Source organism: Suricata suricatta, chromosome 8 (genome assembly GCF_006229205.1).
Source record: "Suricata suricatta isolate VVHF042 chromosome 8, meerkat_22Aug2017_6uvM2_HiC, whole genome shotgun sequence".
NCBI lineage: Eukaryota > Metazoa > Chordata > Mammalia > Carnivora > Herpestidae > Suricata > Suricata suricatta.
This window is the reverse complement of record NC_043707.1, coordinates 98994807-99010169: the sequence shown is the minus strand read 5'-3', so window position 1 is coordinate 99010169 and position 15363 is coordinate 98994807. Positions and strand designations below refer to the sequence as shown.

General features: G+C 52.9%; 1 protein-coding gene across 1 annotated transcript in view; it reads left to right on the top strand.

The window, feature by feature from the left end:
* The window catches only part of MROH7 (maestro heat like repeat family member 7), a 52813-nt gene that overhangs the window by 30317 nt on the left and 7133 nt on the right, over positions 1-15363 (top strand). The window contains exons 14-19 of the mRNA XM_029945825.1: positions 477-615; positions 4197-4387; positions 7939-8076; positions 9122-9236; positions 13378-13518; positions 14647-14826. Of these exons, the coding sequence (XP_029801685.1) occupies positions 477-615; positions 4197-4387; positions 7939-8076; positions 9122-9236; positions 13378-13518; positions 14647-14826 (904 nt within the window). The remainder of the gene's footprint in view (positions 1-476; positions 616-4196; positions 4388-7938; positions 8077-9121; positions 9237-13377; positions 13519-14646; positions 14827-15363) is intronic.

Here is a 15363-nt window from a genome sequence, read left to right as displayed (position 1 = left end):
CTGGCATGGAGGAATGATCCCAGGCTTTGAAGGCTGGTCACTTCCTGACTCTGCAGCTCAATAGCTGTGTAGTCTCGGGCTGGTGATTTCACCTTTCTGAGCCTCAACTCCCATCCGTAAAAGGAGAATAACAACCCACCTTGAGGGTCGTTTGAGAATTCAGTGACCTTGAATGTCTTGAATATCTTGTTCACGTCTGTAGGCCTAGAGGTTTGCTTAGTGCCTGGTGTACAACGGATACTCCATATTTGCTGAATAAATTGTGTATAAAGCTTCTGACACGATACTGGAAATAGGGTTTTCAGGAATGGTTAGCCCCCTGCCTCTTAGAGGGTGTTTTCTGGACCATTTCTCACTGGTGCACCTGTGGGTGCCATTTCTGAAGGTGTCTTCTCTTTTCCCCCAAACTGCTGGGAGGCTGGGTGGGGCCAGTGCCCTGGTCCCCACTGACTGTCTCCCAACCCCTGACCCCCCAGCAACAGCGCGGAGATGTGGAGGCAGCTGGTACTGCGCAAGCCCAGCTGTGATGTCCGAGACCTGCTGGATCTGCTGCTGACCAGCCTAAATGAGAAGCCCTTCACCAAGAAGGGCCGGGCCTCCATTGTGCCGCTAGCGGTGAGGACCCACCGCGCCCACCCATGCCTGCCAGGTCCGGGGCTCCTCCCTCCGCCCCTCCTGCCCAGCTCCGCACACCCAGCTTCTCGGGCCCTGTGTGGCCAGGAACTGGTTGTGCGGTTTGGGCAAGTCCATCTCCAGGCTTTTGTCTGTGGCCACCTGGACGGCCCCGTGCCGCTGCTGACAGGGCCGGCAGCAGCCGGGAGGAGGAAACTGAGTGACCTGGGACATGCAGACCTGAGTTTGAGCTCTGGCTTTGCTGAGTTAGTGTTTTGTGACCTGAGCAAGTCACTTCACCTCCCCAGGGCTCAGTCTCTGCATCTGTAAGTGGAAATGCTAACGTCGGCTCCCTGTGGTGGCTGGGAAGGTGGCTGCCAGGCTCAGAGCTCGGCCCTGGGAACACCAAGGGCCATTCGACTGCAGGAAGGTGACTGGCCGGAGGGGTGGATCGATGTCTCTCTGCCTCTGTCACTGGCACCTTGGTCCTAGCCAGCTAGATAACGCCCCTGATCATTTCCCTGCTTCCACTCCCACTCCTCCAATCTGTGCTGCAGCCAAAAAATCTTTGAAAATGCACGCCCACTCTTCTCAGTCTCCTCAGTGGCTTCCCATTTCCCTTGAGGATATCACTGTGTTCCTACCTGACAAGGCCCTGCCCTCTTTGTCAGCCTTACCACACTCCGTGGCCCCTCTTACTCCAGCCCTGCCTTGTTGTTCTTTGTCTGAAGTTCATACACACTATGCTATCTCTGTCACAGGGCCTTTGCGCTTGCTGTCTCTCTCCTGAACTCTTCCCCACTAACCTAACTTCTACTCATCCCCCAGCTCTCAATTCAAGTATCACCTCCTCAGGAAAGCCTGCCCGTACCTCCCTGACGTGATCAAATCTGTGCATGTTAGTCTTCGCTTCACATACTTGATCTTGGGAGCGTTTACCCGCCCCTCACCATTGTGATTTGACAATAGCTTGTGAGGTCATTTGAGTCATCTCTCAGATGCATGAAGTCAGTGCCTGAACCTGCTTTGCTCACCGTGATGTCCCTAATGTCTAATATATACGTGTGCATAGGAGACACTAAAAAAATTGGTTGTACTGGTTTATTTATTCAGCAACATTAATTGAGCACCTAGTATGTGCCAGGCACACTCATAAATTCTGGGCATTCAGCATAGAACAAGACACGTTAGTGGAGAGAGGCAAAGACACGGTGGGTGGAGGAGTGGGTGGAATTAAACCTTAACAGAGGAGGACACTTTTGCTCAGTTACATCCCAGGTCAGTGGTGGGGCCAGGGCTCGGACCCAGATCTCCTGCCTCTGAAGCCCGTGTCTCTTTGCCTCTCTCCCCCAACACTGAGTTCTAGGAATAAGGCACAAACACACTCATTCCTTCCCTGATTTGGTCATTCGTCCTCTCCTCTCTCTATCATTGTGCATTGGCGTATTCCTGAGTCACTCATTTGTGCTTTTTGTCCAGTCGGGACTAATTTTTATCTTAGGGTGCTGATAAACAATTTGAGCAAGTTAGAGCCGAGAGCAGAGCCTTATAGCACATCACTAGAGACTTTTCTTCACGCTGCTGACCGTGTTCTTTGGATATAATCATTGTTTTGGGTCCACGGAAAAATGGAAAGGCTTTGAGTCCAAGAGGCTCATCTTAGCTCTGCTGCTGCCTCACTGCATAACCCTCTCTAGCCTTGGTATTTCGATCCGTAAGATGGGCAGTAATACCTTCTGCCTTGTCTATCTTACCTGTTTAGAAGAGTGAAATAGTGTGTGTGAAAGGGCTTCCTAAGCTGTGAAGTACAGATAACTGCCATTCATGGTCCTCACCCAGCCCTCCTTGTGTCACTTATTTCCCTGGGAATATGCCACAAGCTCTGTCGCTTCACAATTCAATGCTTTTCCCTTGGGCCAGCTGCATGGGGCATGGATTGTGGCCACTTCTTTGTAAGGAAGACTTCTTTCCCACCCATCCCGTCATTCACTCTCCACCACCTATGGGGCTGGCAGGAAGAGGACTGGGGACCCTACTTTACAGAGGATGAGTGAATCTCAGGCCCACTGAGGGCCAGGGAGCGGTGGGACCAGAATGAGCCACCCAATCTTGTGACCCCAGCCTGTCACCTCCCCCTGCCCTGTCCTCCTCCTGCAAGTTAGAGAGGCTGTAGCAAGCCACGTGGGAGGCGGGTCCAGGCCAGGACCAGACTGGATGGCAGGTAGAGAAGTTGGAAGGTGAGCACCCATCGGGTCCCAGGAAGCATCGTGGGCCAAATACCAACGAAGCCAAGTTTCTGGGACTTGAAGGGCTGGTATGGGGAGTCATGGATGGAAGAGGCAGGGGCACGATCGGTAGGCATGGAGTGACAGAGTCCAGGACTGGGCCTCCCTGGCTTTCACTCAAGGCTGGGATTTATTTCTCCTGGTTGCTGGGCACTGGGGGAGCCAGTGAGAGTGGCCTGGTTTAACGGCCCAAATGGAGGGGGCAATTGGTGCCCCATCCCAGTCTCTTGCCTGTGCTGTGAATGGGGAAGAGGCAGAACATGCTGTAGCCTGGGTTTAAGTCCCAGCCCTGCTCCCAGGGGCTGCTAGGCGACCATGGGTAAGTGCCTTCTCCCCTCTGACTTTGTTTCCTCACCTACACAATGGGATTAAGATTCCACCTGACAGGGGCACCTGGGGGGAGGGGGGCTCAGAGTGGTTAAGCATCCGGCTTCAGCTCAGGTCATGATCTCACAGTTCATGAGTTTGAGCCCTGCCATTGAGCCCTGTGCTGACAGCTCAGAGTCCAGAGCCTGCTTCAGATTCTGTGTCTCCCTCTCTCTCTGCCCCTCTCCTGCTCACACTCTGTCTCTCTCTCAAAAGTAAATAAATATTTAAAAAAAAAGACTCCATCTGACAAGACTCCCTTTACCTGATTCTTCCAGATCAACATCAAGGATGCAGGCTATTGTTCTAGTCATGGCTCACCCAGAGAGCCAGGAGCTGGGAGGCAGTAGGAGGTGGAGAGAGCTGGGCTCTCCCAATTAAAAAAAAAATAAATAAAATTTTTAATATTTTATTTATTTTTGAGAGAGAGAGACAGCACGAGCAGGGGAGGGGCAAAGAGAGAGGGAGACACAGAATACGAAGACATGCTCCAGGCTCTGAGCTGTCAGCACAAAGCCTGATACAGGGCTTGAACCCACAAACCGTGAGATCATAACCTGAGCCAAAATTGGAGGCTTACCTGACTGAGCCACCCATGCACCCCCCCAAAATTTTTTTAAATTTAATTTTTGAGAGAGCGATAGAGCAAGCAGAGGAGGGGCAGAGAGAGAGAGGGAGAGAGAGAATCCTAAGCAGGCTCCACATGGTCAGCATGGAATCCGATGTGGGGCTAGAACTCATGAACTGGGAGAGCAGGACCTGGGAGATCATGACCTGAGCCGAAACCAAGAGTCAGACTCCTAACTGACTGAGCCCCCCAGGTGCCCCCGGGCTCTCCCAGTTTGAGCCAGAGAAGAGCCGAGATCCAGCTTGCTAGAGAAGCGGCCCGGGCCCCTGCCAGGTGCCTGCAGCCAGCCTCCTCTCTGTCCCCAGGCAGCCAGCGGGCTGTGCGAGCTCCTGTCGGTCACCAGCTGCGTGGGCCGTGTGAGGCGCATCTACCCCCGGCTGCTCCTGGCCCTGCTCATTCAGGTCCACTACCACATCGGCCTCAAACTGCCTGGCCACCTGGTTTTGCACAAGGACGCCAAGAAGGACGCCCAGCCCTCCGACTTCATACCCGTGCAGTATGTCCCGCTGGGGGGGATCCACTCGGCTAGGGCCTTTTTGAGAGTCATCAGGGCAATTGATCAATAGAAATTGGCTTTGGGACTAAAAGAGAAAAGAGCAGCATACTTTTATGAGCGCCAGTAATCTGTTCAACAGCTATGTGGGGGCACGTCCTGGGATGTGTGTGTCAGGCTCTGCCTGGCGCTGGACCATAGTAAGGAGCCAGCCTTACCTCAGGGAGCCCACGATTTCATTTTCCTCTGTGTTCTCTAGAGATAGGATCTGTATTAGATTTGTATCCATAGCCCACCATTTTATTTATTTTTATTTTTTAATCTAGTACTTTTTAAAATGTGTATTTATTTTTGATAGAGCAAGCTCACATGCCAGTGGGGGAGGGGACAGAGAGAAAGGGGACGGAGGATCCTGGGCAGGCTCTGAGCTGACCGCACAGAGCTGATGCAGGGCTTGAACTCATGGCCTGAGCCAACGTCAGACGCTTAACCAACTGATCTCCCCAGGAGGCCCCCACCATTTTATTTTTAATTATTAACCGGTGTAGGTTAATATACATCCATGGGCAAAAATCTCAAAAGACATTAAAAGTGAGTCTCCCTTCCTCTCCTTACCCAGTGACCTTCCCAAGGAAAACCAGGTCCTTTCATAAGCACACACTTAAATTTCTATTTTTATGCCAATGGTAGTGTACTTTACAGTTAGGCATTTTTGCTTTGAGCATCTACTATATCTTGGAGATCATATGTATAGAGCTGCCTCATTATTAAAAATTTTTTTAAATGTCTTTTTATTTATTTTTGAGAGACAGAGAGAGACAGCATGAGCAGGGGAGGGTCAGAGAGAGAGGGAGACAGAATCTGAAGCAGGCTCCAGGCTCTGAGCTGTCAGCACAGAGCCCAATGTGGGGCTCAGACCCATGAGATCATGACCTGAGCCGAAGCAGGATGCTTAACTGACTGAGCCACCCAGGTGTCCCTGCCTCATTATTTTTAACAGCTGCATGATATCCCTATGAGTACAGTTTCAATGTACCATAATTTAACCAGGATCCTCTTGATTTAGGTACTTTGCGGCCCAGTGCTGCAGTGAGCTGGTGGACACATCTTTATGCACACGTGTGATTGTGTAGCACGTAGGACGAATTCCTGAAAGTAGAATGGGCGTGTCCAAGGGTCTCTGCCTGTAAATCTCGAGCCGGAACAGGGCTACATGGTGGAAAGTGTTCTCAGGCAGGGAGTGATGAAGGGGGAGATAGGGGCACCTCCTGTGGCACCCAGTTTGCCAAACGGCCTCCCCCGGAGGGCACGAGTGTGTGGGAGTGATGGTCTCCCCACGTCTTTGCCAGCACAAAGGAACAGATATTTTCATCTCCGCTGATCTGACAGTTGGAGAAAGCACTGTGATTTTTGTTTGCATTTCTCTTATTATGAATGAAGTTGAGGGAGAAATGCCATTGTGTTTCCTTTCCTGTGAGCGGTGTTTGCCCCATTTTATACAGGATTGCTGGGGATTTTTCTTGTAAGAGCATTTTATATACTAAGGACATTAAGTCTTTGTCACTTGTATTCATTTTGTCACTTGACCTGCAACTATTTCATGGTTGTTTGCCATTCAGAAGGTTTACGTTTGTGTGTAGTTGAGTTTATCAGGTTTTTTTTAATGTTTATTAAAAACAATTTTTTTTGAGAGAAAGGATGCAGGTGAGTGAGAGGCAGAGAGAGACAGAGAGAGAGAGCGAGAGAGGGAGGAAGAGAGAGGGAGAGAAAAAGAGAAGTGGGGCTCGCACTCATGAACTGTGAGCTCATGATGTGAGCTGAAGTCAGATGCTTAACCGACCGAACACCCAGGCTCCCTAATGTTTATCTATTTATTTTGAGAAGGGGAGGCAGAGAAAGAGAGAGAGAGGGAGGGAGAGAGAGAATCCTAAGAGAGCTCCATGCTGTCAGTGCAGAGCCCGACACAGGGCTCCATCTCAGGAACCGTGAGATCATGACCTGAGTGGAAGTCAAGAGTTGGATGCTGAACCTAACTGAGCCCCGTCAGTCTTTTCTTTCTTGGCTTCTGCTGCATGCAATGATCAGAGAGGTACGCGTCAAGGGGCGGAGAGCAAGCAGTTGCGTTGCTGGATTTGAAGTTAGAGCGACTTGGATTGGATGTGAGTGCTGGTCCCATCACTTAGGCTTTGCATGGTGGGCAAACTACTCCAACCTCTAGGCAGCCTGGGGTAAGTGTTCCCGCCCTGCAGGTGAGCTGTGAGGTCAAAGAGGACTGCATCACAGCGCGACACGATGTGCCAGGGTGCCAGTCCTGACCCCCTGGCCCTCGTGAGGCCGGCACCCCCGACTCAGACAGCCAGTGGGCTCTGGGGCAGACAACATCAGGGGACCACAGGGGAGGCGCTGGAGGAGGGGGAAGAGGAGCACGTGGTGGAGCAGTGATGAGGAGTGTGGCCTCCCTGAGCACGGCTGGCAGGGTGGGGGGTGGGGCGCCCATGAAGTCCAGTCCCAGCCCTGCACTTTGACACAGCTCCACGATGGGCCATGGGCTCCCCCGCTCCACTGCAGGCCTTGCTCAGCTTTGCTGGGAGAAGCTGAGAACCTTCTAGGGAGGTGAAGATTGTAGAGTGGGCGTCTGGGGGAAACAAAGGGGCTGCGCCACCATCCGGAGACTTCCTCTTAGTGTGGCCTCCACCCTTTTGTAAACCTTATCTGGGGCTCCTAGAGCTGTATTTTTGGGAGCAAGGTGGGGAGGAGGGAAGAAGGATGGCACCATTTTTGTGAAAATTTGGAGCCTGATGGAGGAAATGATGGAAGAGCGGAGAGGCCCTCGAGGAATGAGGTGGCACTGTGTCTGGGGGTCAAGGCCTGGGCATCCAGGCTGGGGAATTGCTCCTTACGTGCCCTGAGGGGGTGAAGGACTCAAGCCTGCACAGGACTCTGGACAAGTCAGCAGAGAGAACTGTCTGGCAGCGCGCTGCCTGGTCATGGGTGCGAAGGGGAAGGGACCTGTGAGACAGCATGCTGGGGAGGCCTGGCCCCCACTTCTGTCTCCAGGGAAAGAGGTGCAGGAGAAAAGGGAAGATAAAGCAGCATTTCTGAAAGGAAGAGAATTTTGTTTCTGTTTACTCTCTTTCTCAAAGCTAGTAATAATTTTTTAAAAGCCTCTCTTTGTGGATACACCAATGACCACTATCAGTTGGCATGGCTGAGAGAAGGGGGTCTGGCCTGGGCGCCTGGGTGGCTCCGTCTGTTAAGCGTTCAGCTTCAGCTCAGGTCATGATCTCGCAGTTTGTGGGTTCAAGCCCCCGCACTGGGATCTGTGCTGACAGCTCAGAGCCTGGAGCCTGCTTCACATTCTACGTCTCCTCTCTCCAACCCTCCCCTGCTCACGCTGTCTCTCTCTGTCTCTCAAAAATAAATTAAAAAAACATTAAAAAGAAAAAAAAGAAGTGGGTCTGGCCAGATGGCTGCTGGGAGACGCAGGCGGGAGGGAGGTCCGACCTGTTGGTGGGGGGTGGGGTGGGTATAGCTCAGCCCCTTTGTCTTGGCAGCTGGGTCGTCAAAGTGGTGAAAACCCTGCTGCTGAGGGTGGGCTGCTCATACGAGGCCACCTTCCTGGAGGACCAAGGCGGCTGGGAACTCATGGCACAGGCCGAGAACCACCACCGCGGAGTGTCCCTGCTGGCAAGGTGAGGCTGGAGCTGCCCGGGGGAGGTGGTGCAGGGAGGCAGAGACCCCAGCATCTTCACACACGTGGCTTCGCCTCTCTCTCTGGGCAAGACCCTTCCCTCGGTCCACCGCCCGTTTTCTAAGCCTACCACACACGTGAGAAATGGCCCGCCCCCTGGGGAGGCTAACCATGGCTGTGGCAGTGCCCGGCAATTGCAGGACACTGAGTCTTCTCCCAGTCTCAGGACTTTAGTGCCCACGCTAATGCGGAACTGGTGGGATGGCCGAGTAGGTGCGAGCCAGGCCTTGGGGTCGGTGTGCCTGCATCTAAATCCCAGCTCCCTCCCTCCCCGCTGTGTGTCCCCTGGCAAGTTCCCCTCCGCATCTCAGTTGGCCCATCAGTAGTGTGGAAGTAATAACACGACCCATTCCAGGGCCCGGGATGAGGGTTAAGTAAAGTAGGTTGACTAGCCCTGGTAGACGGCAAGAACCCAGCACAGGTTAGCTTTCACCACCATTATGCTGACCTGCGGGCAGGGATTATCAGTGCACATTTTGCACAGCCGAATGCCAAGGCGCAGAGAGGGACAGTTATGCGTCAAAGGTCACACAGCTAGGAGGTGGCAATGCTGGGAGATGACCTCCTGGCCCAGCCCAGGGCTCTTCAACCATCCACAGCCTCGCCTGGGACTGGGAAGGGGTGCCTGGATTTCGGTCACGTGGCTCCCACAACAACGGTCTGTTCTTTAACCAGGCACCCTGAGAGCCTAGGACGGTGAGGTCCCGGGGCTCTCGGGATGCAATTGCATTTCTCGAGCACCTCCTGGGCTGTAGGTGTCATGCAAAGGGCTGTGTGCTCTGTGCCCTTGGGCAACCTTTCCCACTCTGAGCCTTGGATTCCCCCTCCGTAAAACAAAGCGGTTACAATAGGTGGCCTCTGAGATCCTGGGTTGGGGTGGGGGGGGGAATCCTGATTTGCCCAGGGCTTGGAGTGTCCCGCCAGACCCCCGCCCACAGGCCCTGGGCCTGGGGAGCCTGAGGAGACTGCTCACTCCCTCCCCCCAGGGCCATGGTGCATTACTCCTGCCAGGAGCTCTGCCGCATCCTCTACCTGCTCATCCCGCTCCTGGAGCGAGGCGACCAGAAGCACAAGATCACGGCCACTGCCTTCTTTGTGGAGGTACCGAGGGGCAGTGGGCACCAGGCGAGGTTCCTCCCGGCCTCAGGGAGCACAGACCTCAGTTCACATTTCTGGTCATTTTTCCTGTGCAGACAGTACTTAACCATGTAGAGTTTCATGAGTGTGATTGCTCTAGAATATAAAGATCTCATAGGGTTTCCCTTTGTTCCTCTTCTTTCCACCTCTTTACCCCATTCTACTCTCCCCAGACTCCCCTCATGCCCGGGTAACCCCCAACCTTTGCTGGGCAGCGCCATGTGCCGGACACCAGACTAGAGCTACAAGGTTGGAGGTACAAATATGAAATTCACTCTGCCTAGCCCTCAAGGAATTTTTAACATGGTAGGGAAGCCAGAGGGCACCGTAATTATAACATGGGGTGCCATGTAGTGACCTGTGCTCTGATGGGGACAGTTTAGGCTGTGGTGGGAGAAAGGAGACTTGAGGTGGTGGTAGGGGGAGTATCAGGGAGGACTTCCTGAAGGAAGTGACATCTAAGCTGAGTTGAATGTGTGGATGGCACCAGGGAGGTGCTGGGGGAGATGAATCAGGAGGTTGGTTAGGGTCCGACCCAAAAGAGGACACCCACCAACAATTTTAGCTAACATTTATTTATTTATTTATTTGAGGATAGATTGTTTTATTTCTTTATTTTATAGCTAACATTTATTGAGCACTTACTATCTTCCAGGTGCATTGTTAGTGTTTTGCACATATATTTAATCCTCATGATAATCCTATGGTGCAGATGCTATTTCATCCCCCATTTTAGAGGGGGAAACTGAGGCACAGATCTAAGTAAGTTTTCCAAGGCCACACAGCTCGTAAGTGGCAGATCTAGGATTCAGACCCAGACACAAACCCGCTCTCTCCCTCCCTTCTTCCCTTCCTCTCTTTAGATAAAAAAAATTGCAGTAAAATATACATAGCATAAAAGTTACCCTTTCAGCCATGTTTAAGTGTATATCCCAGGGACATCAGGTACAGACACATATGGGCAGCCCTCAGCACCGTCCACAGAGCAGCTCACCTTCCTCCCCAAGTGCTGTTTCCGTCCCAAACTGAAAGTATGTTCATTAAACAGGACCCCCCACCCCATTCTGCCTCCCCGACCCCTGGCAACCAGCACCCTGCTTTGTGCTATGAACTTGCCATTGTAGGTTTCACATTAGTGGAATCATACAATATTTGTCCTTTGTGTCTGGTTTATTTCACTTAACCTTGAGTCTTCGAAGTTCACCCATGTTGTTAACAGGGCTCAGAATTTCATTCTTTTTTAAGGCTGAATAATATCCTCTTATATGTATATGCCACCCTTTGTCCATTCATCTGTCGGTGGACACTTGTAAAACGTCCATTCTCCTAACTGCCACTCTTCCCACCTCTTGTGACCTCATGCTGGGGTCTGCACCATCATCAGGATCTGTACAGCAGGGTTCAGAGGCAGGAGGCCCACTTTCTGCTTGGAAAGTAGAAGGTTAAGGAAGACTTCCTGGAGGAGGTGTTGTCTGAGCTGGGCCTTGACAGGTGAGTGAAGTTTGCCAGGTGGACAGGAGGCAGCTTGGCATTCTAGGCATTTCCTGTATCTCTTGTGCCTCTCACGGTGAGTGTGGGGCAGAGGGACCATGTTGTGTTGAGATTGCATCCCCAGCCCCAGCCCTGAAAGCTCCCCGAGAAGTAGAGATTGGATGGGTAAGTGGGTGCCCAAATGAACACTTGGCCTGGCCTTACAGGCACCCACAGAGCAAGCCTGGGTCTCGGGGCCAGGAGTCCTAGGGTCCAGCCCCTGCTCTGCCGGGTTCTAGTTCAAATTTCCCTCACGAAGCTGGTGAGGGAAAGGTCAGTTTCTGTTTCTAGAGGACCTGAGGTGTTCCCAATGCTGCACTGACCTTGTTGTCCACGGGCCTGCACAGCAGCACTGCAAATAGAGACCTGGGTTGCTCACATTTAGGTGAGGTGGGGATGCTTCAAGGCCACACAGCTCAAGGAGTCTGGAGGATTCCAACGAGGTTTGCCTGACTGGCTCCTCCTTTCTGGCCAGCCCCTGTCTCTAGGTCTGTTCATGGCTGCCACTGTGGTTCTTGGGGGATGCAGTGGGGTTGCACCCTGCCAGAGCTCAGGGGATGTTCCCATATCCACCACAAGATCAGGGCTCTGGGCTTACCCTTTTCTTAACATTCCCATGGAGTGCTGAGCAGCGGCCCTCCTCCCCGGGGCAAGTGTCCTCAGCCTGGGCCAGGCCTTCTCCTCCTCCCCAGAAGAGGTGGGCTGCTCTTGGCAAGAGCTAGGCCCACCATGTTCACTGTGGCACCTTGATGTAGCTTGCGTGTCCCTCCCCGGCTTCCCCAGCCACCTATGCTGTGACTATCAACATGTGTGCTTGCTTCTCCCAACGGCAGGTGAACTCGGGGGAGCTCTGTGACCTTGACAAGTCCCAGAACCCGCCTGTGCCTCAGTTTCCTCACTTACAGTATGGGGATACTAAGTTGCCCACCTCATATGGTTTTGTTGGGGATTAAATGATTCACATGAACTCTGAGACGGTGCTTGCACCTAGGAAGCACTGTCTGTGAGTCACTAGATTGCTGCTGTCATCACCACCACCGTCATCATCAGTACATCTCTAGTGTGTAGCCCGGAACCTGGTACAGAGCAGGCCTGAGTATCAGCTGTGTGGATGGGTGGAGGGCGGGTGTGGGTGGAGTCCCTCCTTTCCTGCCTCCTCCCGCTCCGGTCCACCGCCCCGCCCTTCTCTCCAGCTCTCTCTTCTCATCATACAGACACAGGGTCTCAATAGTCTCAGTAAACATAAGGCCAGAGAGCAGTGTTCGTGAGGCAGACCAGGCAGGAACCGAAGGCTGAACTGCTGTGGGAGGGAGGGTGGTGGAGAGAGGAAGGAGATGCAGATGAAGCCCGGTTTAGGATGGGAGAATGGAGGGCAGTGGTGTTCCTGCAATGGGAACATAGGAGGAAGGGTAATTCTAAGGAGGAAAGGAACTGAACTTCATGTTGGACCTGAACTCATGCACCGCAAATGTTCCTTACGTACATACTCTACCCTAGAGCTTGTGTTAGGTAACAGGGACCCAAGGAGAAGTGCTTAGTCTGTTCTCAAGGAAGCCCCAGAGGACAGAGCGGTGCAGGAGACAGATGCACGTAGATAGGGGCGCTAGGGTTTCCCTGTTCAGGGGCCCGGAGAAAGGGGCAGTCTACCCAGACACAGCCTGCGCGCATTGTCAAACATGGCTTCAAGGGGGAGCCGAGTTTTAGTGGAGCCGTGCAAGCTGAGTAGGGGCTGGAGTGAAAGTGGGTGCCTTCACAGAAGGGCATCCTACCAGCCCAGAAAGGAACAAACAGCCTAGGTCAAGCTGATTGGTGGTGAGAGTGTGAGCTATAGGAAGGGCAGGGCGTGAAGGAGGCCTCAGAGGCAAGCACAGCCCGCTGGTGAAAGTCATTGCTGGGGATGGGGGCCCTGAGCTAGAGAGTGTTCAGGCTGGCCATGAGGTGTTGATGGACATTGGATACTGACGCCTGGCAAACTGTTGGTTTTCCAAGCCGGAAGCTCTGGACAGTGTTCTGTGCCTAGGGAGAACAGTTAAAATCCCGAGGAGAGGAGCTCACTGAGGACAGTGGGCAGAGGGAAGCCAGGCAGAGAGGACCGAGTTTGGCGTTACCAACACTGACAGCTGGGTGGGGACAGGAGCCAGTGGCTGATTCTAACTAGATTCACTCTGTCCAATACAGTAGCCACGCGGGGCCTGGGCAGCCCCTGAAATGTGTCCGTCTGAATCAAAATGTGTTGTAAGTTTCAAATTCACCCGGCATTGCCGACCTGGTTCCAAAAAAATCTTAGAGACTAAAATAGATCAGTAATTTTTATATTGATTACATGTTGAAATGATAATACTTTGGATACATTGGGTCAATAAAGATGTATTACTAAAATTAATGTCATTGATTTCTTCTTCACCTTTTTAATGTGGCTCCTAGAAAATTTAAACTGACGCACGTATCTTGCTTTGGACAGCGCTGACCAGATAGCAATCATCCATGCCCCACACTCTGCCCCAGGTCATCTAGTGGGTCCTCCCAGTGCATGGGGAGGCCGGGGGCAGGGCAGTAACTCCCACCACTCCCACAGCTCCTCCAGATGGAGCAGGTGCGGCGGATCCCCGAGGAGTACTCTCTGGGGCGGATGGCCGAAGGCCTGAACCACCAGGACCCCATCATGAAGGTGCTGTCCATCCGAGGCCTGATCATCCTGGCCCGCAGGACTGAGAAGGTGAGCAGAGGGCAGGGGAGCGCTCAGCCAGCCAGGTCCCAAGCTCAAGGAGGGATTGAGTTTGGCCATCACTGACTCTCAGATGCTAGGACCCACTTCTGTCCCTGCCTCAGTTGTCCCATCTGTAAAGTATATCGCTAGCCTTTTAAAATTCCCCGTATACTTAATTCTTTTTGAAATAGTTTCTTTTTAAAAAAATGTGTATTTATTCATTTTTGAAAGTGAGGGCACATGAATAGATGGGGGAGGGAAAAGAGAGAGAGGGAGAGAGAGAATCCGGGCAGGCTCCTCGCTGTCAGCACAGAGCCTGATGGCGGGGCTCCATCCCATGAACTTAGAGATCATGACGTAAGCTGAAGTCAAGAGTTGAATGCTTAACCAACTGAGCCACCCAGCCACCCCTGAAATTGTTTCTTATCCAGATTTTCCACAATGACGCTGAAGGCAGTGTGTATAGGAGGGGTTGGGGATGGCAGTAATTATTCCTATTTTACAAATTAGGAAACTGAGTCCCAGCTTCTTGATGCATCTTAGCATTGAAAAAAATGTTTATTTTTGGGAGAGAGAGAGAGACAGAGAGCGCACACATGAGCACAAGTGCGAGAGGGGCAGAGACAGAGAGAGGGAGACACAGAATCCAAAGCAGGCTCCAGGCTCCAAGCTGTCAGCACAGAACCTGATGCGGGGCTCGAACTCAAGAACCATGAGAGATCATGACCTGAGCAGAAGTCAGATGCTCAACCGACTGAGCCACCCAGGTGCCCCCATCTTAGCATTTTAAAAAGTGTTTTATTTTCCTCTACCTGGTGCTGTTACAGCTCATGGTCTAGAGTACGAGGGGAGAGAATGTAGACTCAAAGCTAACTAACAACACAGGTCATCTCCCTAGTGCCAACAAGGGGGAGGCAACAAAGGGCCTCAGGTATAAGGGAAGGAGTCAGCGAGGACACAGAGGACTTTGGGGGACAGTAAGAGCTTGAAAGAGGGCATTCCAGGCAGGGGGGATGTCATAACCAAAAACCAGGAGGAGTGCTTGCTCCACCAAGTTTACCTCAGTGGCCCAGAGGCTGGGGCTCACACCTGTCAGCCCAGGTAGGAGCCCCCATCCCAGATGGTCCTGCCCCACAGACTGCCAAGGTCCAGGCCCTCCTGCCCTCTATGGTGAAAGGCCTGAAGAGTATGGACGGGCTGCTGGTGGTGGAGGCCGCCCACGACCTCAAGACCATCCTCAAGGGGCGGAATCGGAAGCTGACGGACAGCTCGGTCTTTGTGGAAATGCTGCAGGTCCTGCTCCCACACTTCAGTGATGTAAGGGGTCGCACAGGGGCAGTGGGTGACAGGGCTGGGGGGCTCTTTGCTCTGGGGGCTGTAATTGCTGCCAGTGGCCGCCCTGGGGCAGGGCAGAGCAGAGTCAGCCTAGGGGGAGGGGCACCTCCTTCCAGCTGGCCCGCTGTCTAAGTGGTTCGCACAAAGTTCCTTCTCTAATGGGTTCCCACAGAGAGGGCTCTTTTGTAGTGAAGTCCCCCCAGACATTTCCCTCCTGCAACTGACCCACCTAGAAGAGGCACATTTTTGATTGGTTCCAGCAGAGGGCGGGCGTTTTTCCACGTGGCACTAAGGCATCCTTTAGGTTAGTGGGGGGCCCTGGCTGGGGAGAGAGGGCAGAACTCTGGATCTAGGCTCCAGTGAGGAGGGTGCTGGCCCCGGATCAGCCCCACCAGGTGGCCTCCGCTTTTCTCCGCCCATCTCCGTGCCTCTTGTGCCTGGAGCGCCCCCTAGAGTGAGTGGAAGGAGGGCTGATGTCTCCATGTGGGGCTCAGAGGCCCAGGCAGCCTCTTGGAGGCC